The 27,114-nt window shown below is 39.0% G+C and overlaps 1 protein-coding gene across 4 annotated transcripts in view; it reads left to right on the top strand.

The window, feature by feature from the left end:
• sws (patatin like phospholipase domain containing sws) overlaps positions 1-27,114 on the top strand; it is an 874,342-nt gene that overhangs the window by 138,506 nt on the left and 708,722 nt on the right. For 3 of the 4 annotated variants that reach the window (XM_067138236.2, XM_067138234.2, XM_067138237.2), the window contains exon 6: positions 18,144-18,250. In XM_067138236.2, coding sequence (XP_066994337.1) covers positions 18,144-18,250 — 107 coding nt within the window. The remainder of the gene's footprint in view (positions 1-18,143; positions 18,251-27,114) is intronic. The other variant, XM_067138235.2, reaches the window with a different exon arrangement.

Here is a 27,114-nt window from a genome sequence, read left to right as displayed (position 1 = left end):
TCTATAGATAATAGGCAGCGTGATGTGTTTGGTGTGTACAGACCTGGCAAGGCTGGTGCTGACGTTGCTGTGGATATATTTGATAAGATAATCAGCTGTGTAGGGAGCGACATGCGACAGAAGCATGGCCATGAATAAGTTAATCTGGGAAGGACAGCTGAATCAGAAAGGGATGGAACCAACTAGAGAGAAAAATGGTACTAATAAAACTAGATGATCTTTATAGAGAAACTGAAGTGATTGATGGTATAAATGATCATGAAGCTGTTTTTGCTGTAGTTAAAAATGTGTTAGAAAGAATGTTGTAAGAGTAGGATTATTAGGCAATACCATATGGTTGGTAAGAGAGACATGGATGAATTAAAAAAAAGCAATTATGATCAATGGAAAGTGGTAAATTAAAATGTAAACAACCTATGGGATGGGTTTAAAGCAATTGTTGAGGCATGTATAAACAGGTATATACCTTTAAAAGTGGTAAAGAATTGAAAGGAGCCATTATATTATAACAAAAAATAAAGAGATTAAGAAAGAAGTGCACATTAGAAAGATATAGAGATCCCACTATCAGCAGCCCTGAAGATGGTTTTCTGTGGTTTCCCATTTTCACACCAGGCAAATGTTGGGGCTGTACCTTAATTAAGGCCACGGCTGCTTCCTTCCAATTCCTAGGCCTTTCCTATCCCATCATCGCCATAAGACCTATCTGTGTTGGTGCGACGTGAAGCCCCTAGCAAAAAAAAAGAAAAGAAAGAAAGATATAGAGTTACGAATGTTTGCAGGAGTAAGGAGAGATTAGAGAAACTTGCTAGAAAATTGAATTTAGCAAAATAGTCAGCAGAGGATAACATGCTGTGATTGGCAGCTGTATGGAAGGGTATTTATAGATACTTTAAGGCAGGAACCTGTTGTTGTTACGTGCATGCAGAAATGAAAACTATCGTTAAATGTTGAAATATCTAAACGACTACACAATGATTACACAACAATGAAACGAGTAAGATAATACCTAATAAAACAACTATAGCCGGGCTGAGTGGCTCAGACGGTTGAGGTGCTGGCCTTCTGACCCCAACTTGGCAGGTTTGACCCTGGCTCAGTTTGGTGGTATTGGAAGGTGCTCATATATGTCAGCCATGTGCCAGTAGATTTACTGGCATGTAAAAGAACTCCTGTGGGACAAAATTCCTGCACCTCAGCATCTCCAAAAACTGTAAAATTAGTTAGTGGGACGTACAGCCAATAACATTATTATTATTATTATTATTATTATATCATCTCACTTTACCACTATAATGTAGCTCGCAATAATACAGTCGACAATGAGTGATTCTAGCCCACCAGAATCAGTAGCCTGCTGTTCGCGAATGTGAGTTTGTTACTGTGAGAGACATCATCTGTTCACATGTAGGCGGAGGCTGTGATGCAGAGATGTCAGCAACCGCACCTGTGCAGTTCCGAGAATTGAGACTGGGTTCTGCTCGAAGTTGCTAGAAATCGCTGAGACTGCAGTTCCAGCATGAATGAGAACATTCTGTTAACTGTCGCGGTGTTATAAGAGTGTGGACAGCAAGTGAGCGAGTGAGCGCAAGAGTGAGTTGTGTGATAGTCGCATTGAATTAGCAAGTGAACTGGTGTTAGCACTTTCTTACATTACTAAACGAGTGTATTACTAAATTTTACCATGCCAAAGATGTCCAGTGCCCGATTTATTGCTCTGGCTCAGGAATTCAAACAAGATTTCATAGACACTGATAGAACTGTTATGCGATGTACTATTTGTGATTCAAGAATTTTGTTAGATGAAAAACACCAGTGAGATCACATCATATAACATATTTCCAGCTCTGAGCATCAAATGAATAAGACTCTTCAAGTAAACAAATCGCGGTAACCTCTATTACGAAATGCATTTCAACAGAGTTCTTCGAAAAGCCAAAATTTGAAGGAATTAAACATTGATTTGTGTGCAGCTCTTACACAAGCAGGAATTCCACTCAGTAAGGTGAACCATCCAGCCTTCAAGGGATTTCTTGAAAAATACATACACAAAGATGTCAATGCCGGATGAGAGTACTTTAAGAAAAAACTACATGGAGCCTGTTTACCAAGAAACCATACAAAGAATCAAGGAAAAAGTGTCTGATTGCAATGTGGGAATCATTGTGGATGAAACCATGGACTTAATGGAATGATATGTTTTGAACATTTTAGTTTTTCCTTTAGCAGGGAAGAACGTTAGCTCATGTTGTTAAAAATGTATAAGCTGCAGAAAGCCAATGCCAGTACAGTAATACAATCAATTATGGACTTCTGCCAAAAGCTCTGGCCTACTGGTATCAAATTTGAAAAACTTCTTCTTGTGGTTACGGACCAAGCTCCATACATGGTTTCAGCTGTTAACCAATTGAAACCTTTATTTCCTAAGTTGAAGCATGTGACATGCTTGGTTCTTGCCCTTCACAGGGTTTGTGAGTCCATAAGGAACGAATACAGCATTGCAAATCAATTCATCTCTGCCCTGAAGAAGATTCTACTGAAAGCTCCGAGTCATGTTGTTGTCAGCAGGGAAACCGCTGGCCTGCCCCTTCCAAATTTCCTGGTCATTACTCACTGGAGATCATGGTTTAAGTGTGTTGCTATGTTGTGTGAGAATTTTGACAAAATTAGAGAGTTTGTGCTTTCATTGGATACAGCCGACGCAGGTGCAATTTCCAAGTCACAGCAGCTTCTGTTACTGGAGAAAATACATAATTTTCAGATAGAACTATATTGTGTCCAGATTTACAAGTACCTGACTGCAGTTATTAAACGATCAGAAGAACAAGGACTGGAAAAGGAAAAACAATGGGTTATTTTTACTTCCGTGAGGGAGCAGTTAGATGGCTTTGCCAAAGACAGACTTGAGTCTAGTCTTCAGAAGAATCCAGACATTGAAGAATTCGCCACAATCTGTTGAGCTGCCATTTGGAGTGAATACAAGGTTTCTGTGGATGTCGAAAGAAGCTAGAGCATCTACAAAGACATTCTCTCTCCTACTAGAAACAGACTTAATTTAAAAAATGTAGAGATGCTTAATGTCTTAAAGTACAACAGCTTCATGTTTTTTCCTTCTTTTGATGAGTGATAATTTGATGTACTTGTTTGTAATTCAATAAACTAGAATAGAGGAAAGAGAAATCGTTGAATTAGTTGAATAAACCAACACCTTTTTGTCCCTTTTTTTTAAAAACCGTATTTGAGCACCTTTTCACTTCCTTTTTTCATCTGAAACTTGCACCTAAAATTCCTAACCCTGATAACACATTAAAATTTAGTAAGATACAGTACTGTACAATACAAAGAATGAGATGCATTTGATACTGCAGCTTAATAGGAAGACTGCAGTGTGTATCCACAACAATGGGCTTAAAATCTCACAATCTGAGAGCTATGTGACTATGCAATTGTTGACTTCCAGCTACTTTTAAAATCTTGCATTCTGGGGTCCAGATTAACAATGTTTTACTGTACTTATATTTTGGAGTGACTTTCAGAGTTTATAAAACATAACGTGTTTTTCTTATTCTCTAATTTTCATAGTACCATCTCTAATTCTAGCTATTGCTGGGGAGCATAACCTTTAGTGGTGAATAGAAGAACTGACTTATCATCAGTTATCAAGGTATTGTGGGAGTAAGGGTCCAGATTTGAATCTATCAGATCAATTAATTGTGTATGTTGTAATGCACCATGATGTAACAGGTAACTTTTCTTTGTTTTATTAGAGACTGATGAGACTGCAGAAGTAATTGACAAGTGAAACAAGTGGATCTCCTACCTTAAACTATTATATTATGACAATACTCAATTCTAATGCATCTGTTATTGAAGTGTATTTTTAAAGTGGTTAAATGTTATCTAAAATGTTTTTCTTTCTGTTAGAAAAGGGGATATTAAATCATCATATTGTTTAGTTTTCTGCCACATCATTCCTTTTAAAACTTCTAAAATTTTATGATAGGTTATTGATCACTGTACACTGGGCTCCCTAACGCTTCAACCATTGGTCAAAGAACAGTCAATCAGCGACCGCCCCCCACCATGGCGGCCAATAGGCGAGCAGCGTACTGTATCCTGCACTATATAAATAGGTGGAATTACAACAGCACTTCATTCCACTGAGAGCTTTGCTGCTATCAAAGTCAGTCAGAACCCTTGACAATGCCGAACGCAGTCTTCGGTGAAACGTCGGAACATTCACTCGCTCCTGGACCACGGCCTACAAGCCCGGAAACCACTGACATGATTTGTAACGCTGACCATGAAAGCCTCAATTGCTACATAAATATGAAGTGGCCAAAAGTATTAAGCATTGAGTTAAATGGAACTATTTATAATACCCAAGCTGTAAACCATATTTTCAAAAATACAAAAAATAAAAATATACTGTTCCAATAAGCGTACACACAGAGGACATAATATGAACAACACAAAATAATTCATGCACACTTATGAAGGAAAAAAGATTAAATCATAAGAGGCAGTGTGACATACCTGTCATTCTCGTATCTCATCTGCCCTCTCAGCATCATCTTCCTGATTACTGTTTTCATCCTCGGACTCTGATTCATATTCAGAGGGGCTGCCATCATTCACAGAAATAATGAAGCTATCAATGGCGTCATCAATGAGGGCATCTTTGGACCAATATTTATCTTCTATGTCGCGTATGTGCATGCAAGAGTTTTTCCATTTCGACACAGAATATTCCGAAATTGCAAAGTCTACGCTTCACTTCTAGAGAGTCTGACACAGATTCACCCACTCTGCCCTTGATGTCTGACCACACCAACTTAATAGGATTGAGATCTGCGTGATAGGGTGACAGACATAAAACACTGTGACCGGCATTGGCAAACATTTTATCAGTTTTGTAGGTCTTCTCACTGGGAATTTTTTTTACTAACATCATCAATTCCGCTTTGGTCAAACTTCCTTCAAATTGGATGTTGTTGCACGTAAGCCAATCAACGATGTCTTTTTTGAGCGACGACAGTGTTGGCTTCCTATTCTCTTGTACGCTGTGATAACTAGCAGTGTTTAATACTATCACACTGTTTGCACTTGAGTTCGGTAGCAGTTGCGTTTCCACCCAGGTTGAAAAATTGGTAAAGTTCATGTCGTAATGGTAGTCCCCTGTTTTTTGCTTTGATTTGAATATCAATAAGGCGTTGTTTACAAAGCCTTCCTCTCTCCCAGCGTGCACAACAATAATGCGAGGACCTTTCCCTATAGCTTGTAATTTTCCCAGCTCTGTATCAGATTGCCAGCATGATGGGACAGAGTGTGTAGAATGAACAAATGTCTCATGTAAATACACTATTTTCTGACCATTCTATCTCTACTGACGAATTTGTCTGATGTACCTTCCCCTCCATGCCACGATGTCAGGTTTCTCTATCAACAACGTTCGAGAACTATGGCACCTAGTCCACCGGAACCCCATCTCCTTCAGTAACCATTGAAGATACTCTCTGCTACAGTCAGGTATCTTTTCCGATTTTAACACGCTTCAATTTGTCCAGTGTAGGTACAGTTTTTTTCACCACGTAAAATTCGCTTATTTTCTGACGTATCACACCTTTTGTGAAGTCATCTGTTTCGATCCTTTTCTTGTGGACTGTTTTCTTGCCATCAGGTGTAGAAAAATGCAAACGACCCTTGGCCATAGATGCTAAAATATGTTTCACCAGTGACTTTGAAACCCCTGTTGCTTCACTTGTTGAAGGCACTACATTATAATTCAGTTTATGAACCGTTTTTTGTTCTCGTAGGTGAGCAACGACATTATATACTATTTTTCTTACTTGTCCCCTTACAGGCCATCCAGATTTGCTACCAGACTTCGAAGTAGCAGCCATAACTACTGTACACTCAAATGACACTCTCACTAGAATAACATGGTACACAACACTATATAGCTGAAAGACTGGGCTGCCGTCAATTATTCCGCTGCTGAGTGGCTTTAGATGTGTGTGTGTTGGCATACCAGTTGCACAACTGCCGATACTTCTAATTCTGTTTTTTACACAGTCAAGAATTTAGTTTATTCACCTGGTTAATGTGCTCCGTAATGAGTAATGACTCTTGAAGGTCGCTAGGTAACATTGTTCAACACTATATACATAAAAACATTTACCAATACAGTACACGCTACACACAAAGGAATTACAGGACTACAATTACTACAACTAAAGAAAGAAATGTGATTAAAACTGACAAAACAACAAGAGCGCTAAAACGGATACAGAAGTGACAGCGAAACTCTTGTGTAACCGCGCTTCACAGTGTGCACAGTACAGTGGCCAGACAGCATGTGACCCCCTCCACTACTCCCTATGATGTCAGACATTCACTCGGAGAGAATGTGCGGGGAAGTGAGCTTTGTGCAGGTTCTTTTGTTAGTTGCAGGGTAATAGTCTCTTTATTTGTCTATTACAATAAGGTGGGTATTTACCATTCCTTAGCACCTTTAAAGGTACAAACTTGTTTTCACATTCCTCAACAATTGCTTTAAACCCATCCCAGAGTCTGTTTACGTTCTTATTTTCCGTTTTCCACCGATCATATTTACTTTTTTAAACTGCCTCATGCCTGCTTTATCAGCCATATGGTACTGCCTAATATTCCTACTTTTAAAACCTTCCTTTCTATCACGTTTATTTTTAACTACGACAAAAACAGCTTCATGATCACTAATACCATCTATGACTTCAGTTTCTCTATAGAGCTCATCTGGTTTTATCAGCAACACATCCAAGATATTTTTCCCTCTAGTTGGTTCCATCACTTTCTGAATCAGCTGTCCTTCCCATATTAGCTTATTTGCCATTTGTTGCTCATACTTCTGTCATTCGCATTTCCTTCCCAATTGACATTTGGTAAATTCAGATCTCTCAAATATTATAGTAATATTTATAGGTCCACCTGTTCAATACAATACAATATAATCCACCATTTCATGTGGTTAAAATTTATACATAATACATAAAAGTCAATGGTACATGTTTCACCCTTTTTTTTATGGGCATCATCAGCCTATATCAGTCTTAAAAATTATGGATATGGAATCTTTCAAATCTTAGAAACTATACAGTAAAATGTTGGACAATGATTTCATAAAATATTATACTATAACGTCTAAAATAACGATATTGCACCAAAATATGTTTTAAAAAAAACAGTGAATTAACAGTTTTTGAAGATTAAAACATGGTTAATCATGAATATTTGAGAGTTTAAAACCAAAATGGATCCTCTTCTTATATATCATTAAGACTGTGATAGCCTTGAGTGTAAGCACAATCAAAGGGGGATGTTTGTTCCACTCCCATAGATGAGTCCAAGATAGTAAAACACTGTCACTTATTTAAAACAGAAGTGTGAACGTAACAAATATGTTAAAATGTGTACGGTTGATACATCTGAAAGTCGTAGAAAAGAAAATGGAACTTCTTGTGGAGGCATTGTTAATGATAAAATGTTGTGTCAAAGCTAGTGGATGTCAGTAGTTAGTAGTTGGTGCAGTAATCAATTGGATCCAAAAGACGGTTAAGTGGGTGTTATTAACGCCGTTGAAACATTTGTTGGAAGAAATCGAGTTTTTCTGAAACAAAATGTTAAAGAAAGTTAGTTAAGTAGTACTGTGCATGAGACTTCCCGTACGTCAAAAATGCCTAAGGCGGTACTTACTCGTACGGTGCATGTTAAGTACGTCAGGCTGTTCCAGCAACGCTAGCTTGACTGAGCTTTCTACTTCTAGTATTATAACGGTGTGGCTGAGGCAGTGAAGGACATGGAGGGGGGTAAGGGTGGGTGGATCCTTGCGGGTAGGTGTTGTTATTGGAGGGCTGTTAGGAGCAAGATGGGCAGGCCTAATTTGGCGAGGTGCTGGAAGCTTTAGAACAAGAAGTTCTAAAAGTCCGCGGGATTGTATTATGTTTTGTAAATTCAGATCTCCCGCAACAGTCACATTCCTTTCCATGTCATTTTTCACATAGCTGATTATCTTATCAAATAATTCTGAATCCATATCAGCGCTACCCTTTCCCGGTCTGTACACTCCAAAGACATCAAGTTGCCTATTATCTTTAGAAATGAGCCTTATACCTAGAATTTTGTGTTTGTCATCTTTAAATTTTTCGTAGCTTACAAATTTGTTTATTACCAGAATGAATACCCCCCTCCCACCATTCCTATCCTATCTCTACGATACACACTCTAGTTCTGTGAGAAAATTTCTGCATCCATTATATCGTTTCTCAACCATGATTCAACTCCTATTACAATATCTGGTAAATATATATCTATTAAATTACTTAATTCTATTCCTTTCTTTACAGTACTTCTATAGTTCAATACTAGCATTTTTATGTCATCCCTACTTCCAGTTCTCTGTACCCTTATCACCGCTTCCTAGACAACCCCGTTTCCCCGAATGTACCTCCCCATTAGCCTCCCAAACAAATTTCCTAACTTATACGTACCCCTGCAGTTTAAGTGAAGGCCATCTGAGCGCAGATCCCTATCTCTTACCCATCCATTAGGATCTAGAAATTTCACTCCCAGTTTCCCACATACCCACTCCATAGTCTCATTTAAATCCCCAATCATCCTTCAGTCAGTATCCCTCCTGAACAATATTCCACTGGTAACAATCACCGCTTCCTTAAACTTCACCCGTGCTGCATTTACCAGATCCCACACATCCCCAACTATGTTGGTACTTATACCAGCTTGCCTTATGTTGTTGGTACCAACGTGAAACATTACCACCTTGTCCTTCCCCTCTTCCTTCTCTTCTACTTTTCTCAACATCTGCCTCAACCTAATTCCTGGATAACACTCTACCCTGATTCCCTTTCCTCTACACACTTTCCCCACATGTCTAATGATGGAATCCCTCATGACCAGAGCCTCAACCCTACCCACCTCAGCAAAAGCTGCTTCCTCCTCCCTTTTCTCCCTCCCATGACGCTGTTCCACCTGTCTTTTCCTATCCTCTACTCTATATTTCCCCTTCCTACATTTTCCCTTCCTCCTACTTCCACACATCTCAGCAACAGTTCCCTGTTCCTCATCTTCCCTTTGTTGTTCTACCTGGAGTGGCTCATACCAATTTCTCACAGACACCTGTCCTGAATTCTGATCCTGAATAGAGCCCTTAGCCTGCAATCTCCTTCCCCTTAGAACATTAGACCACCTATCTTCTATAATTCCCCCTTTTCCTTCCCATCCCTCTTTTGCACCTGCTGTAATCTGTACATTGTTTGAGGGAGACCTACCTTCCTTCCTGTCTTCTGTGAGAATCGTAATTATCTCCCTAACTTTCCAACTTCTCCCTCATAACCCTCAATGCCTTGCCACACCCACAGTTCCTACACTTGCACTCCTTAGCCATTCTTTATGGAAAAAATAAAATAACTTGTTTTGTGCACAAAAAAATGAATGGAAAGAAATATTGTCTAGGATAGTACTCAAAGATCACACGACAATGAGGTACTTAATATACTACTACACTTCAATACTACTTAGTCATACTCTATTTTTATCCTACAACACCCTAACAGATAAAAACTGCTGTTAATTACTGAATACCGAAAGGAATACACAAGAATTACACAATTCTATAATGCAGTTAAGCCTATCCTAATTACAACAGCATAATTTTAGTAACAGAGTTTCTACAGATAACTCTACTATACTACACAAATATTTTACAATAATAAAATAAGCACGCTAATTTCTAATAAGGTATTACTCGTATAATACTATACAGTACACTACAATAATTTTAAACTACGTCCAGACGTATCCTAATTACAATACCGGTACCGTATGTCACTACTAAGCACAAACAGAAATTAAAATTGCAAGTTTGAAATTTGCACGAACTACTGTACTCAAAAATTACCAACAAAGCTAAATGCTTGGACAGATTATTATTAGTATTATGCTCTAATAGATACACACGAAAGATACACAAAAATATAACATGTAAGATACTGTACTACCTAATGTGGAATCACTTAAAAAAGTACTGTACAATATTGCTATAAGATTTAAATGTATATTGCTTTTTTTTTTTTTTTTTTTTTTCATTCTCCATTTTGGTACCTAACGTGCATAACGACCTGCTGCGTCTTAACCAGAGCCCCTTTTGCCACTGATTTTCAGAGTTTCTGAAGGACCTTCACAGCTACCATAGTGCTCCACTTAAAGTAATGATCACCAGCACGAAGTTCCATGTTAAAATGTCTGTTGTTGTATTACATTACAATGCAAACATGAATTGTACTCCAGTTAGATGTTAAATGATGTGCATCATCTGTAATGCTTCATCTATAGCTGTATTAACTTTAACAACTACCAAAATACCATAGATGAGACCAAAAATTGTTAGGTCTATTTGAATTTAGTGTAAATGGAAAGGTTATCTAGATCAATTTGTGTTTATAAATACCAACAACATACCAATGAAATACCAGTCATGCCTTGGAGTGGATCGAGAGTTGGAATTTGTGGTACCAATTATGGCATGCACAGTTCCCTGTAGCGAAGCAAAGCAGGATGATGAAATAGACTTGCTCAATGTCTTTCTGCTTAACATGTTGATCGGCGTGCTTGTAGTTGTGCATCTGTAGCTGTTGCGGATTGTCCACTGCATGGCTGATCATGCAGTTTTATGTGCCCTCTTTACTGCCTTTCAAAATTTGTTGCCTACTATCTGATAGTCCTCACACCCACATATGCTTTGCCATACATGGCTTTTATCTTTTGATGGGTATCACAGGAGCATAACCCATTGCTCTAAAGAATTCAAAAAATTAAATAATTTGCATATAATTTCAACCTCATGTGAATGTACATTGGATGTTCTCACTAATTCTGCACATGCATAATGTGATCGATGCACACCACTAGGTATTGTGATAGTCATTCACACAGATTTTTTTGAATACCCGTTTCATGTCCGTATCACATATTCAAATTATTGCATAGGAGGCAAATCTTTAAAAACACTTTGCATCTTTGGCATCAGCGTTATAGCCGAGTGCCCTTGTCATTGGCCTTTCACTATGGTAGCCGTGGTTTGAAACCCACTTAATGCATTTGTGATTTTTAAAATGAGAATTTGTTAACAGCCCTGTGGTTCAGATTCCATGTGAAACTGGAGTTCCCATGGCTATAATCACAATTTCAACAGTCACGAAAACTACAAGCTTACTTGTTTTGTTGTCGTTATTGTTATTGCTATTCTATAATGGAAGTCTGTTTTACTTTGTTCTTATTTTAATACTTTTGTATGTTTGACAAGAGCTTACTAAATTTGGAATTTGCTTGCATGCTTGAACCAGTTATTAATGTAATTTATACTGTACTTGGGTATGGGATAGTTGGCTCCCCAGTTTCCTTGTTTACCAAACAAGACATTAATGGATATTGGAATTACCTAATCATGTACCTGAACCATGTAAAGTTTATTACTTGAAGCAAACAAGTTTGCTGTATGGTACGGGCTGCATAGCTGTTAGCGTGCATTTGGAAGAGGATGAATTCAAACCCCACCATTGGCAGCCCCTGAAAATGATTTTCCATGATTTCCTATTTTCACACCCGGCTGTACCGTATTTAAGGTCATGTCCGCTTTGCTCCCAGTCCTAGCCCTCTTGTATGCCATTGTCACGGATAACCTACCTTAGTTAGTGTGACATTAAACATCTAGCTAAAAAAAAAAAAACCAACAACTTGACCTTTCTTTGCGTAGCAAATACACTTACTAAAATGTTAAGTGTATCAAGCCATCAGCGCTGTTTACTATGGCTTTTATTTTTTATGATGATTATGACTTGCTTAGTAAAGGAGTGTGATGATTCTGAAGAACTTTATTCACAAGTATGAAGGATGAGTTCTCCACCTAATCAATACTTTATTTTACATCGTGTCAATATTATTTACATAAAAGGACAGTACCGGTTTCGACCTGTAAATAGGTCATCTTCAGCTGTTGAAGAACCTGCTTAATAGCGACAGTACAGAATAAATACTACTAAAATTAAAATTAGACAAGAATGCCATTAAAATAAACATGAATGCCACTATTCTAAAAAAAATACTCAACGTTAAGATTTATACATATGGTACAGTTTTGGGGTTAAAGGGGTTTTATCCTAGCCCCATGATTTCTACCATAGAGTTAGTAAATAATACACTAGAGATAGCACTGGCGCTGCAGTCGCATGCGAAGTTGAACGAGCGCGCTGTTTGGCGAAAGCTGGATTGTTTGGCACTGTCATTACTGAAGCTTCCAGATAAATTGAAGTATATACTTCTCTGAAGGAAAATGCTAGTCTCCTGCGCAGCTTATGGCTACATAGAGAGGTTCATAAAGGGCAGTGGCGTATCATTTCACCAGTATTTTCCTTGAAATTCATTTTCGTGCCTATAAAATAATACATTGCGTGACACTTATTGTCATGTGTATAGGCCTACTTGGGCTGACTTCGCGACTGATTCCCCTGTCAGATATAAGGCTTTTCAGGCGTTTGCTCTATTAACCAGCGTTTTATCTTCTTTGGATCTTTCCTTGGAGACTGAAATAGATGTTTTAGGAAATATAAGGGATGGCATTTTCCTCTCACTGAATGGCCATGCCTTTGGAAGCGAATATCCAGAAAAATCAAGTGCATGATACCGAGCAAGTGGCTGCAGGCTTTAAGTCACGTAGCTGTCAGCTTGCATTCAGTAGGTAGTGGGTTTGAACCTCACTGTCAGCAGCCCTGAAGATGGTTTCTAATGTTTACACCAGGAAAATGCTTGGGCTGTACATTAAGGCCACAATCATTTCCTTCGCACTCTAAGCCCTATCCTATCCCATAGTCACCATAAGACCTGTGTGTGTTGGTGCGACGTAAAGCAAATTCGTACAACAACAAAAATAAGAATGTACATGGTAGCCTGGAATTGTGCTCCGTTTTTAACTTTTTGTGTGTATGTATAGTATTAAAAGCTACTGAATATATTTTCTGTATATACAGTTTGTTGCTTTCCCTTCGTACAGTACGTGTAGCATTCATACTTTACCAGATTTTAAAATGTAAAGACTAGATGTGCAACACCGTGTGGACGTGTGAGTACTTTCGTCAATATTATTCCCTTAAATGTCGTATAGGACTGTATACAATTATTGACCGAGCGAGTTTGCTGTGCGGTTAGGGCCACGCAGCTTTAAGCTTGTTTTCGGGAAATAGTGGGTTCAAACCCCACTGTCGGCAGTCCCGAAGACGGTTTTCTGTGGCTTCCCATTTTCGCACCAGGAAAATGCTGGGGATGTACCTCAATTAAGCCCACAGGCACTTCCTTCCCACTCCTAGTCCTTTTCTATCCCATCATCGCCATAAGGCCTATCTGTGTCAGTGCGATGTAAAGCAAATTGTAAAAATTACTGTAAGTATTTTTTTCAGTTCTCTTCAATCATATAATTTACCACTCTCCATTTCCATTAACGGAAATCATTCTACAAATTAACATCTTTTTTCTTTTTTTTTTTAAAGTTGCTTTGCGTCACACCGACACAGATAGGTCTTATGGCGACGAATTAACATCTTAAAGCAAATCATACATTTCAGGAAAAGCTAAATAAAATCTCCATAATAGAGTGAAACCACAACCGAGTGTCATATTTCCATTTAAAGTTAAAAACTTCATGATCGTTCCGTATTGAATAGAGAAATAAGAAGATGTACAATATTAGAAGGATCCACCCTCTAAGCCACAGGGGCTCTGAACTTCGGAGCGTGGGTTGGCAACCACGGGGCCCTTAGCTGAGTCCTGGCATTGCTTCCACTTACTTGTGCCAGGCTCCTTACTTTCATCTATCCTGTCCGACCTCCCTTGGTCAACTCTTGTTCTTTTCCGACCCCGATGCTATTAAGTTTCCGAGGGCTAGGGAGTCTTTCATTTTCACGCCCTTCGTGGCCCTTGTCTTCCTTTGGCCGATATCTTCATTTTTCGAAATATCGGATCCCTTCCATTTTTCCTTTCCTTCCCACTCTCTAACCCCCCAGGGGCTCTGAACTTCGGAGCGTGGGTTGGCGACCACGGGGCCCTTAGCTGAGTCCTGGCATTGCTTCCACTTACTTGTGCCAGGCTCCTCACTTTCATCTATCCTGTCCGACCTCCCTTGGTCAACTCTTGTTCTTTTCCGACCCCGACGCTATTAGATTTGCGAGGGCTAGGGAGTCTTTCATTTTCATGCCCTTCGTGGCCCTTTTCTCCCTTTACCGATATCTTCATTTTTCGAAGTGTCGGACCTCTTCCTCTTTTTTCCTCGGTTTAGTGTTATATAGAAGATATTTACCCATTTGTACTTCCTCTAATAGCAATAATCACCACCACCACCACCACCACCACCACCACCACCACCACCACCACCCTCTAATAAACGTTCCCCAACCTTTTCTTTATCATCTCCCATTCATCTATCAATTACTACGGCAAGTTGTTTCGAGTTGAACCTCACATTGCAATTTTCTTTTATTATTTCTTCCTATTTTTAATATATTTTTATTTGGCTTTATTCTTTTTAATGTTTTAAATTATTCTCAAACTTATATATCTATTTTGAATTTGACGAAATTAAATCCTATACTGTTTTCCTAAGACTTCAATTACGTCACCTTTTACTCTTCGGCCTGAGAAACAAATGCCTACAAGGCCTGTCTAGCAACGACTCTACATAAGTGCATACTTGACCTGCTTGTGAACTTCAACTATATTTGTTTTCGGCGCAAGACAATGATATTCTGTTTACTCTCTTGATTGCGATCATTGTGTTTTGGACATTAAGTGAATTGCTACGATATGAATCAGTGTTAATTTTTTGCCTGTGTTCAATGTATTAGTTGTTTTAAGATCTTTATATCTTGCCCTACTTTACTATTTGGCTGATAATGACGCTTGTAATGTGTCGAAACTGGTCCCAATAAACAAGTTGCGACTTCTTTTTAGTTCAACTTACAACGAAGTATTGAAAGGTGGATCCTTCTAATATTGTACATCTTCTTATTGTCATATTTTCATTTGTAATCGCGTTTAGAAAACATAGACAATAATGATAATAATAATAATAATAATAACAACAATAATGGCTTTACGTCTCACTAACTACTCACACGGTTTCTGGAGGCGCCAAGATCTCGGAATTTTTCCCCACGGGAGTTCTTTCATGTGCCGGTAAATATATCTACAAGAGGCTGACATATTTTAGCACGTTCAAGTATCACCGGACTGAGCCAGGTTCGAACCTGCCAACTTGGGCTCAGAAAGCCAGCATCTAAACCAGCGTTGATAAAATATTGTCTACTTTACCCCAAAATCTTGCCAACGCTTTTAGGCCTAAAAACTTGCTCATCCGCTTCGTACGACAGAGGACATTTTCGGTCGTTGGGCAGAATTATAGCAAAGTCCTGGTCATTTACACAAAAGATAGTGAAATATATGTGCCCTCTTTCTAAACGTATGTTGTTAGAAGGCTTAATATGAACAATAAATTTATTTTGTGGTACTTAACTGCACCTGAACACCATCCTCTTTTATCATGCATTTCTCCTGTATTTATGCTTTTAGGACTTTCTTTTATTACTGGAGAGAAGCATCGCAAGTATACTGTAGTATCTGAAAATGTTTACATGTAAGAATTGTATATCTTATCTATATCCACACAGTTTTAAAAAGTCCCTTATTTACATTGATGAGTACAGCGGAATGAGCTTTTTGCCAAACAGTTGCGATTTCAACATGCTCCGCTCGCTACAGTGATTCTCTCGTAGACGGTGGCGCCAATGCTACCTCTTGTGTATTATTTACTAACTCTATAATTTCTATTTATTACAAAAATTATATTGGTTGAGGTTGAAATTGGATTTATGTTCCATGTTTCACATGGTTGAAATCTTTTTCATAATCAATAAAACGAGCATATACATCCAAAGACACATCTGTGCATTTTTGTACCAAAACCTGCATCCCCAGCAATGCCTTTCTGGTGCCAAATTGATTACGGAAACCAAACGGTGTGTCCTATGTAGGATTCACATTTGCTGCATATTCTTGCATGTTAAATGATTATTAAATCATTAATAGTCAATACGGATCTAATGGAAACTGAAAATGGTCAAGTTCATTAATACTGCTTGATACAAGCTCGTGCTAAGGGATTGTCTGCTAGTGGACCAATACTGCAGAAAAAAGCCCTTAAATTTGCTTATTATTAATCATTTGCAGACAGATTTGACTTTCCCTATCCTATGTCAAGAGACATTTTAGTTCACTACAGATCAGATAATGATCTGTACCCATTGAAAAATCCCCAAAATACCGGCATGTTTCTAGCAGATTTCCTGAATTCAAAGTCTGTTATCATATAGTCCCTCCCTACCCTCCCATGTGTAGTTGTGAATAGCTTGATGCTTGAAGAATGTATTTGTTGTGCAACTCCTTGACTGAATGGCCAGTGTTGAGGCCTTCGGTTTAGGGGGTTCTGGGTTTGATTCCCGGCTTGGTCGGGAATTTTAATCGTGTTTAATTCTTCTGGCTCGTGGACTGGGTGTATGTGTTTGTCCCTACACTCTCTTCGTATTTAGACAAATGCAATAGTAATTACCTACATCCCTCCACATATGGTTGGCATCAAGAAGGGCATCTAGATGTAAAACAGAGCCAAATCCTTGTGTGATGCAGTTCACACCCGCAACCCCACAGGTGTAGGAAAAGCAGAAGAAGAAGAATGTATTTGTAACTCCTAATCTCATACTAGCACGTTAGGCCAGCAAACACTTTCCATTCCTGTTAGCTTCCATATCTTTCCCACATTTACGCATCACCTTCCCATATCGTTCAGTTCTGTTTCCAACTCTTGCATTGGCACTATCCTATCCTTGCTGTTGACCCTGACTATGTTGTCTATCACTTCATAAAACTTGTCAACTTTACCTTCATCTGCAACCTCTCATGGTGAATAGACTGAGACAGTTTTCATTCTAATTCCTCCAGCTGCTAAATCTAGCCACATCATTCACTCATTTATGTGTCTTACCTAGGTTGCTTGCAGTGGTATTCCTGATGAACAGTCATACCCCATACCCCACACTTCTGCCCTTCCCTTTTCAACACTTGTTAAGAACACTATAATCTCTTCCTTGTTAACTCCCTTTACCTAAATATCATTAACTCCTAACAGATCCAGACTCATCCCCTTTGCAGCCAATTCTACTTTCTTTCTTTCTTTCTTTCTTTCTTTCTTTCTTTCTTTCTTTCTTTCTTTCTTTCTTTCTTTCTTCCATAAGCCTCATTAATATTCATACCTCCCTATCAAATTCTATTTTGTTCACCAGGTTGTCTCCAAGGAGTCACTCACCTTCTCCAGTATTGAATGAACTGTCCTTCTAGCATTGGGATTACTATTATTACCAGGTTTTGATAAGTTTGCTGACAACATTCAAACAGATACCCTTAACAGCAACTTGTTTACAGATATTTCTTTATGGTCTTCTCCTTTTACTGTAGCAGGTGCTTGACTAGACAGCCAAACCTCATTTTTATTTCCTTAATTCTGGTTGCCTTTACTGACATTATGTGCATATTTGCAGGTTTTTAAATAGTAGGTTATCATTTCAGATTCCTAACTGTGGAGTAGATACTTGTTTTGATCTTGCTGTATTCAGATGCAATGATCTTGAGAACTGTGGAGCTCAACTACTCAATCCTTAGCTTTTGAACAAAGTTTTAACATCTTTTGCACCCCACACCTGGTATGTTCTTATTATTTTTACATCATTGTACATTACTATGTGAGAATAGCTTGTTTGATACTTTTAGCAATGTTTTATAATGGACTTTTTTTTTCTATGCAGTATAAAAATATTTTCAAATGATATTTTGTGTGTTAGACAAATCTGGACCCTTCTAGGTGTTTTGATCTTCACCCTCCCGTTAACTTCTAATCCAGCTAGGACTAGTTCTAATCCTTTTTCCTTTGTGCTTTCCTTTCAGTATTCCTTACCCAGTTATGCCACCTTAGTGACTGACGTTACCATATTCAGCTTTGTTTACAGAATATTTGGCCATTTTGAAAAGCCCATCTTCCTTAAGCTGTGCAAACATACTGAGATTATTAACCTCCCAGCGGGATCGTATCTTTTTAAAATTGGTGAGTATTGAATGTTTATTGTCTTAAATTACTCTAGGCTCGTTCAGTTATCTGCACTGGTATTTAAAATTAGTAGTATACACAGTCTGGTTATAAAATTGTCTTTAAAATCATTGTAAATGATACTAAATTGTAAGATATAGCTTCAAAGAATAGCTACCTGAAAGTAGTTGTTCAGGAAATGAGTTGAAAATGGTTTATTTGTTTTCACAGTGACATTCTCATACAGTGAGCATTCTAGTGAAGTAATTGGCATATTATTTTGGAAATCAAGTAAAAATGGTGTCAAATCCTGAGACGTCCACCTATTTCAACTCATTTCTGTTTTAAAACATGAATTGGGAAAGATAATATATATATATTGGCAGCTCTGTTTGGTCTGGTATTTGGAGATAAGTTCATGGGTAAATGACTGGTTAATTTTATTGCTCTAAAAATATTTGTACAAGGGGATATTTGTTTATGGATTGTGAGAGGTGTTTTTTTAAACTTTTTTATTTACTGTTGAAAGTCTAGGAACAGTCAAGTATTCTGTTAGATGAAAAAAGGCCAGGCTGCGTGGCTCAAGACGGTTGAGGCACTGGCCTTCTGACTCCAACTTGGCAGGTTTGATCCTGGCTTAGTCTGGTGGTGTATGAAGGTACTCAAATATGTCAACCCCATGTCGGTAGATTTACTGACATGTTAAAAAACTCCCACGGGACAAAATTCTGGCACCTCAGCATCTCCCAAAACGGTAAAAGTAATTAGTAGGATGTAAAATAAATAACATTATTATTATGTTAGATGAAAGAGAGAATGTACATGAGGCAGTTTCTGAGTCAGATTGGGAAGCTACAGCTCATGTGGATAGGCCATAGTCTTCAGCATGGCAGTTTGATGACTGAAGTGGTTGAAGGCAAAATACTATGCAAGTGCCCCCAAGGAGGACCAAGAAAAGACCTTTGTGAAGATATTTCTTCAAAATGCTATACTGTAAAGCTATGAAGAGTTAAAATGTGCTGCTTATGACCAAGTCAAATGGAGAAGACTTACCACATGGGCAAACCAGTCTCAAGACTGAGTACTGCACAACAGTGATAATGAGATGGAGGATGTCTAGGCAAGGATGTTTAAATACTTTGGCTAAAAACAAAAATTGAGGACTTCAATAATCCCTCAGTATTTATGCTGGCCATACCGACATGTGAGACTGAACATAAAAAATAAAAAAATAAAACACATTTGAGAAGATTCATCAACTTTCTCTCTACAGAATTATGAACAAACACACCCACATCTCTCTCTCAGTATTATAATAGAGATATAAACCTTTAATTCCGAGTGGAACATAGGGCCTCCACAAAGATTAACCAACACACTCTGTTCTTCACCAGTCATCATGCTTCCTGCCAAGTTGGGTTCATGGCTGCAAATTCCTGATCTTTAGATCTTCTCCATGTTATCCACGCCCTACTTTGTTTGCTCCAGCATTGTGGCTTCAGAGCGTGGTTCACAATTGATCCTTCAATATTCCTCAGGTTGTGCTCAGACCATTTCCACTTTCTCTTCTTGACCTGCTCTGCTATTGGCCTGATTGATTATTTCCCAAACTTTGGTATTGAATGTCATTAGGCCACCATGTCCCTAATATGTTTTCGAGTAGGTTTGGAGTTTATTGTTTAACTTTTCCACCATGTCCCTAATATGTTCCTCAACCAGCAGTTCAAGTAGGTCTGGAGTTTATTGTTTAACTTTTTTTTTTTTGCTAGTGGTTTTCGTTGCACCGACACAGATAGGTCTTATGGCGACGATGGGATAGGAAAGGTGTAGGAGTTGGAAGGAAGCGGCCGTGGCCTTAATTAAGACACAGCCCCAGCATTTGCCTGGTGTGAAAATGGGTAACCACGGAAAACCATCTTCAGGGCTGCCGACAGTGAGATTCGAACCCACTATCCCCGGATGCAAGCTCACAGCTGTGTGCCTCTAACCGCAGAACCAACTCGCCCGGTGTGTTTAACTTTTGGGTCACTTTCTGTGATTCCAGACTCTTTTTATAAGAGTACTGATTTTACATTTCCGTTAAATATCAGGAACTTAGTGGTACGGGAAAGTAGTCTAGTTTTCCAGACAGTTCTCAGCTGTAGGAAGATTCCCTGTGCCTTACTGATGCTGTTTTGAACATCTAAGTCTTGCCATTTTGTTTAATGTAACTACTATGTACCAACGTGTTGGAACATATCCATGTGCACAGTGTTGTCTTTGTCGAATGAAAGCTTCTCTGCAGATCGTTTGACTCGCATTTCCTTGGTTTTTATATGGTTAATCTTGAGTCTTTTTGTTCTGACTTCGAGTTTTGTGGACTCTAGTTTTACTGACGTGACTCAGAATTCTTTGGCAAGCAGGCATAATTCACTGCATAATCTTATCTGGTATTCCAAAAGTCTTCAAAGTCTTCGACATCTGGCTTTATTTCCTGGGCAAATGCCTTTTCAACATCCACAGACACCAGGTACAAAGATGCTTGCAACTTGGTAAAATGTTTTGTGATGATCTGAGGGTGTTGATGTGGTCTATGTATGATTTTCTCTTTCTGAAACCCACTTGTCCCAATTTTAGCTGTTCATAAATTGAGTTTCTGATCCAGTTCAGGATTGCCCTATTTGGACTTTGCTAGGTATAAACAGCAGTTTCCAGTTATTCCCTTCCATTGGAACCTTTATAAGAACGGCTTTGTTCAAATCTTCTGGAAGTTGTTCTTTTTTCAGTCTCGGATATGAGGATGCTACCTTTTTTTTTTTTTGACTGGCTTTAATCTTGCTAAGAACGTAGCAAATGGTTTTTCAAATAGAACTTAGCAAGATTAAAGCCAGACAAATTGTCAGTTGCCACGAACCTGCTACGCCTGCGTAATACTCCCACATGGCACGTCCCAGGTGGTGGACCGCGAACCTACTACGCTGGCGTAGCAGGGGGAGAGATGATACTCCCACGTGGCGCATCCCAGGTGGCGGATAGGGGGGTCCTAACCGGCTTTCCAGCGGACTTGAGGGAAATAAAATACCTCTCGCGGACCAAACACACTACCCCCTGCAGGTGGGGGACACACATGTAGAATACACCTGCGGTATCCCCTGCCTGTTGTAAGAGGCGACTAAAAGGGGCGACCAAGGGATGATTGAATTAGAACCATGAAACTACTTTTGATTCATACCATCATGTGGGGAACACCATGGGTTGCCTGTACTTGCGAGTAGTACCACTAAATTAGATACGAAATAGGCTTTTGATTCGTAACAGTAAAGAGGCTGGCCTGGGGGTTTCCAGTACCCATGCGTCGTACCCATGTGAGCGACACCGCGGGTCTGGGCGGAGCCTGTGTGTTGTACCGCTATATGAGCGACACCGTCGGTCTGCGTTGCCTGTGATTGGTGCCCACTATGTGAGGAACACACGGGAATACCGGCGCCCGTGATTAGTACACCTAGGTGAGGAGCCTCATCGGTTTGCATTGGCTGTGAGTGGTGCCATTGTGTGAGAAACACCATAGGTCTGCGTTCCCTGTATGAAGTACAATATTTGTGAGTAGGACCATCTTGTGTGGAACACCGTGACTCTTTGCTACTTTTGATTAGTACCCCAACATGACAAATACCATGGTTCTACTTTACTCGCGACATGTACCATTCTGTGGGGCCTTAGACATGGATTTTGCACCCCTTTAGACATCAAGCATCATTGTGCTTATAAGTGGTCCCTTGGTCAATAATACTATTATTTACGATCTTCTTTTGAGTCTGATCCACTGTTTTTGTTTGTTTGTTTTTTGTTTTTTGTTGGGTTCATGTCCATCCATTCATTCTTCATGACATTTTTTTATTTTATCTTGGTCAGTGGATGTATTTGTACTTTTTGTTATTTCATTTCGTACCATTAGGGGCCGATGACCTCGATGTTAGGCCCCTTAAACAACAAGCATCATCATAATCATCACTTGTCAGTTGCCACTACTGTTTCAGCTTTGGCTGTTAGCTGGTCTGTGAATCTATGCTTGCCATATCTGAAAGTTCTCTTTAGATTCCGATTGGCTTCTGTATAATCTGAGCTCAGCCTAGTTGTCTTGCATTGCAGTAGACTTATGTTGCTGAGCCTTCTTCTCAGTTCCCTCCTTTCCACTCTTTTCCAGGTATCATGTGATATCTACTCAGGTCTTTCAGATTTTTTAAACCCAAGTGCAGATTCTTAGGTATCAGTGATGGATTTCTTCACTTTGATCCATACTTTATTCACATCTTGTAGATAACCTGGTTCTAGGGCTCTGGAGAGGTTTTTCAGCGCAAGCCTGAAGTGGTCTTTCATTTTATCTCACGTCTCTGTTGAACCTCCTGTTTCTTCTCTGCTCTGTTCCTCTTTTCGCTGTTGTGATCATCAGCCATATATTGTAGTCAGGAGATAGTGGGTTTTTCATGGTTTCTGATTTTCACACGATGCAAATGATGGTGCTATACCTTAATTAAGGTCATGGTCACTTCCTTCCCACTCTAGCTCTTAAAGACCTATCTGTGTTGGTGCGACGTAACAAAAAAAGAAAAGATAAGAGAGAAAAAGCACAGCTGTATAGTGAACAGCACAAGGTGGTGGTCACTGCCATTTTCAGCACCTCTTTTGTTCCTGACATCCAGAACGGGTCCTCTCTATTTCCACTCTCCGGTCACTCTGATTCCAGGTCGTTTTGTCTGAGGATATCTGTGTTACATAGTGGTCTTTGTGTGGTTATAATGTACCTCCTGTTACTAGAATCACATTTTCACAGAGGTCAATAAAATGCTCTCCATTAGCATTTCTCCAAGATCACACTACCCAGTGATCCTCTCAGTATGGATAGTGTTGCTTCTGACGTTTACATTCAGATCTCCGATGAGCACAATGATGTCCTTGATTTCCCTCAGGGTGTATGTCAACCCCCCATAAAACTGGTTCTTGATAGTTTCATCAGCAGTAGGAGCATATCATTGAACCATAGTGACAGGGCATACTCTGGTCTTGAACATTGCGGTGATAATCCGGCTGTATTGGTTGCCACTCCAGTTAGCTACGCTTGATATTCTTTGACATCAGAATGCTAACTCCCTCATTGTGATAGTTGTCCTTGTCTCTTCCTGAGTACGGTAAATAAAACTTTCTTTGCTGTGGAGTTTATCTCACCAAACAGAGTCCATCAGGTTTCACTCTAGCCCAGGATGTTAGCCTCATGGCTCGTCATTTCTTTGGTGACCCCTTTTTAGTCTGCCTGTTGAAACATTCCAGCATCCACCTCATGTTACCTTCTTCATATCAGAAGTATTATGATAAATTGGTCCAGTTTCTTTTTCAGTTTCCTGAATAATAGAATTTCAGGGTTATAGGTTATTAGCCCATACCCTCTCAAGTTCAGTGGAGGTATCTAAACTGGTGTAGCCCTGGTTGTTTCAGTTTAAGGGCAGGCATTTCCTCCTATCCCACATAGCTGTGGTTTTTCCACCAGTACTTGCATGTCTTATACGCTCTAGATACTTTATATATATGTATATTGCCAGTGGCTTTACGTCGCTCCAACACAGATAGGTCTTATGGTGATGATGAGATAGGAAATGCCTAGGAGTTGGCTTTAATTAAGGTACAGCCCCAGCATTTGCCTGGTGCAAAAATGGGAAACCACGGAAAACCATCTTCAGGGCTGCCGACAGTGAGATTCGAACCCACTATCTCCCAGATGCTAGCTCACAACTGCGCACCCCTAACTGCACGGCCAACTCGCCCGGTATACATAAAATTACTCCACAGTCTGCAGCCAAGCCTAGAATTTATGTGCGACCCTTTAACATTAAATGTTACTATAATATGCTATCAGCTCTTCATGACTATGCAAGGTACTCGTGAGATAGAGCACATAGACTCAATTAATCAATCAAACAGTCAATACTGATCTGCATTTAGGGCAGTCGCCTAGGTGACAGATTCCCTATCTGTGGTTTTCCTAGCCTTTTCTTAAATGATTTCAATGAGATTGGAAATTTATTGAACATCTCCCTTGGTGCCTCCGTGGCTCAGACGCCAGCGCGTCGGCCTCTCACCGCTGGATACCGTGGTTCAAATCCCGATCACTCCATGTGAGATTTGTGCTGGACAAAGTGGAGGCGGGACAGGTTTTTCTCCGGGTACTCCGGTTTTCCCTGTCATCTTTCATTCCAGCAACACTCTCCATTATCATTTCATAGCATTTATCAGTCATTCATAAATCACTTTGGGAGTGGCGACCCCATCGTACCAATAGCCTATATATGCTTCATTCATCTCATCCCTGACCCGGTCAAAGACTGGAAAACAGGTTGTAGGTTTTCATTTTCATCTCCCTTGGTAAGTTATTCCAATCCCTAACTTCCCTTTCTATAAATGATCTCCGATGAGCACAATGATGTCCTTCTGCTTGATTTTCCTCAGGGTGTATGTCAACTGCCTATAAAACTGCTTCTTGATGGTTTCATCAGCAGGAGGAGCATATCATTGAACCATGGTGACAGGGCATACTCTGGTCTTGAACCTTGCGGTGATAATCTGGCTCTGTTGGTTGCCACTCAGTGCACCTCATGATGTTTTTCAAATGATGGGTTGAGCATTTCGCTGAGGTTTTGAAACAATGTATGCAAAGCACTGCTCTTGCTTATGTAGATTCATTTCTACATGACCGACTCCAATCGCATGTTTACAAACATAGATAATGACCTAAAAATACTGAAAACCATAAAGAAAGGCCATTTATTAAACATATATGAGGAAATCTACATTTATCTGGACCAGAGAAACAATCCAACAAATAATATCAATGAGCTTTCTGAGAAGTATAACATTTTATATGAAGAACTATTAAAAGCGAAAGTTAGGAAGAAACGCCAGACTCTAACACGTCACACGCTCGGTGACACTCAGGTTATTCAACTTAGGACACACTCTCCTACTTCCCCTCCACACTCCCTGCTCAGCGTAGCAACTACCAGTACTAGTTTTAAATCAGATGCACGCTTACTTCGGAAGAAGTGAGTCCTTCTCCGCACATCGGGGCCAATAATAAGGAGTAAGTAATACGATTTTATTACATTACATTGTTTTTATTTCACGTTACTTACACTTATATTATTTTTTCATTTTATTTCAGAACTTTACCATCACGGCCCCGATCTGACTTTAAATTCTGAAGCACTTAAAGTTTAGTATACCATCTAAGGAATGTTTATTAAATTTTTTACAAATCTTTCACCAAGGAATACAAATCAAGTGTGCTTTTTACAACAAATGATATCTTAAGATTTTATAAGCAAAACTGGTATTTTCCAAGAACATCAACAAGAGAAATATGGACAATTTGACTGTTTTACCTGTCTTATGACTTACAATTTTAACAAAATTTGAAGATCTTATTTTAAATTGTCAAACATTGAATGTGTCTTTGCAATTTTAATATTTATTACATATATTAATGTTAATTTGTTATTAGCTGATGATGTCCCTTAGGGGACGAAACATGTCCTAGATATTAATAAATTATATATTGTATTGAATAGGCGGACCGCTCAATTATAATATTTAAGTTTATCTTGAATATTCATTGATTGATTATAGTCAATACGGGATTAGTATTACTTGAAATGAAGCTGTTAAAGCTGATCACTTGTAAAATAGTTAATGACATTCATAGTCAATTATTATGCAGCATCACAAAGAATTTAATAGCATATTCACTAGCGATAGATGATGGCACGGATATTAATGACACCTCCCAAGTTGCTATTTTTATCAGAGGCATAAACAGTGACCTTGTGGCAAGGGAGGGAATTTTAGACATAGTGTCAATGAAACATACCTTAACTGGTTTTGATATATTTGCGAGTCTCGAAGTGACAGTGGAGAGTTTCGGCCTTCCATGGGAAAAAGCAGTGTCCATAGCAACAGATGGGGCAGCTAGAATGTGTGGGAAGAATACAGGAGTGGTAGGGCGTTTCCGAAACAAATTAAAAGAAATGAACATTCAACACGATCTTCTGCCTGTGCACTGCATTATACACCAGGAAAATCTATGTTCAAAACAGATCCAACTTGGAACTGTCATGGATGTAGTTACTAAAACGACTAACTTCATCAGATCAAGGGGACTGAACCACAGAGAATTTCACGAGTTTCTTCGCGACATTGAAAAAGACTATCTTGATATTCCGTATTATACAAATGTGTGGTGTTAAGTAGAGGAAAAGTTTTACATCGCTTCTACGTTCCGAGAAAATAAGTAGTTCTTTTCATGGAAATGCATATTGAACCACTAGAAGAACGGAACAATAGAAAATGGATACGAGATTTGGCATTTCTAGTAGATCTCACGGGCCACCTTAATGATCTTAATTCCTTCCTACAAGGTAGAGATCTTACTATTAATCACCTCTTTGACCGTATTAAAGCTTTTAAGCAAAAAGTACTACCATGGGCAAATAAGTTCATGAAAAAAGACATAACACATTTTCCCACTTTGACTGCAGAGTTGTGTCTAGCTCCAAACGATTCTGGTAAAACATTAGAAGGATATAAAGAGAATTTAATGTCACTATTTAACAAATTTGAGAGTAGGTTTCATGATATTCAGGCGTTGGAAAAGTATCTGCAGGTGTTCGCTATGCTCTTCTCAGTGGATGTGCAAACTGTTGGACCAGAACTGCAGCTAGTGCTGATTGACATACAGTGCAATTCTCAAATAAAAGGTAAGTTTGCAAATACAAACAGTTTGACTGAATTTTATGTTTGTTTTCCAAGGGAGAGGTTTCCTCAATTGCACAAATTTAATGCACATATTTTGAGTATAT

The sequence above is a fragment of the Anabrus simplex genome, chromosome 1 (genome assembly GCF_040414725.1).
Source record: "Anabrus simplex isolate iqAnaSimp1 chromosome 1, ASM4041472v1, whole genome shotgun sequence".
In the NCBI taxonomy this organism is placed as follows: domain Eukaryota; kingdom Metazoa; phylum Arthropoda; class Insecta; order Orthoptera; family Tettigoniidae; genus Anabrus; species Anabrus simplex.
The sequence above is the reverse complement of the archived record's forward strand: the minus strand, read 5'-3'. Positions and strand labels throughout refer to the sequence as shown.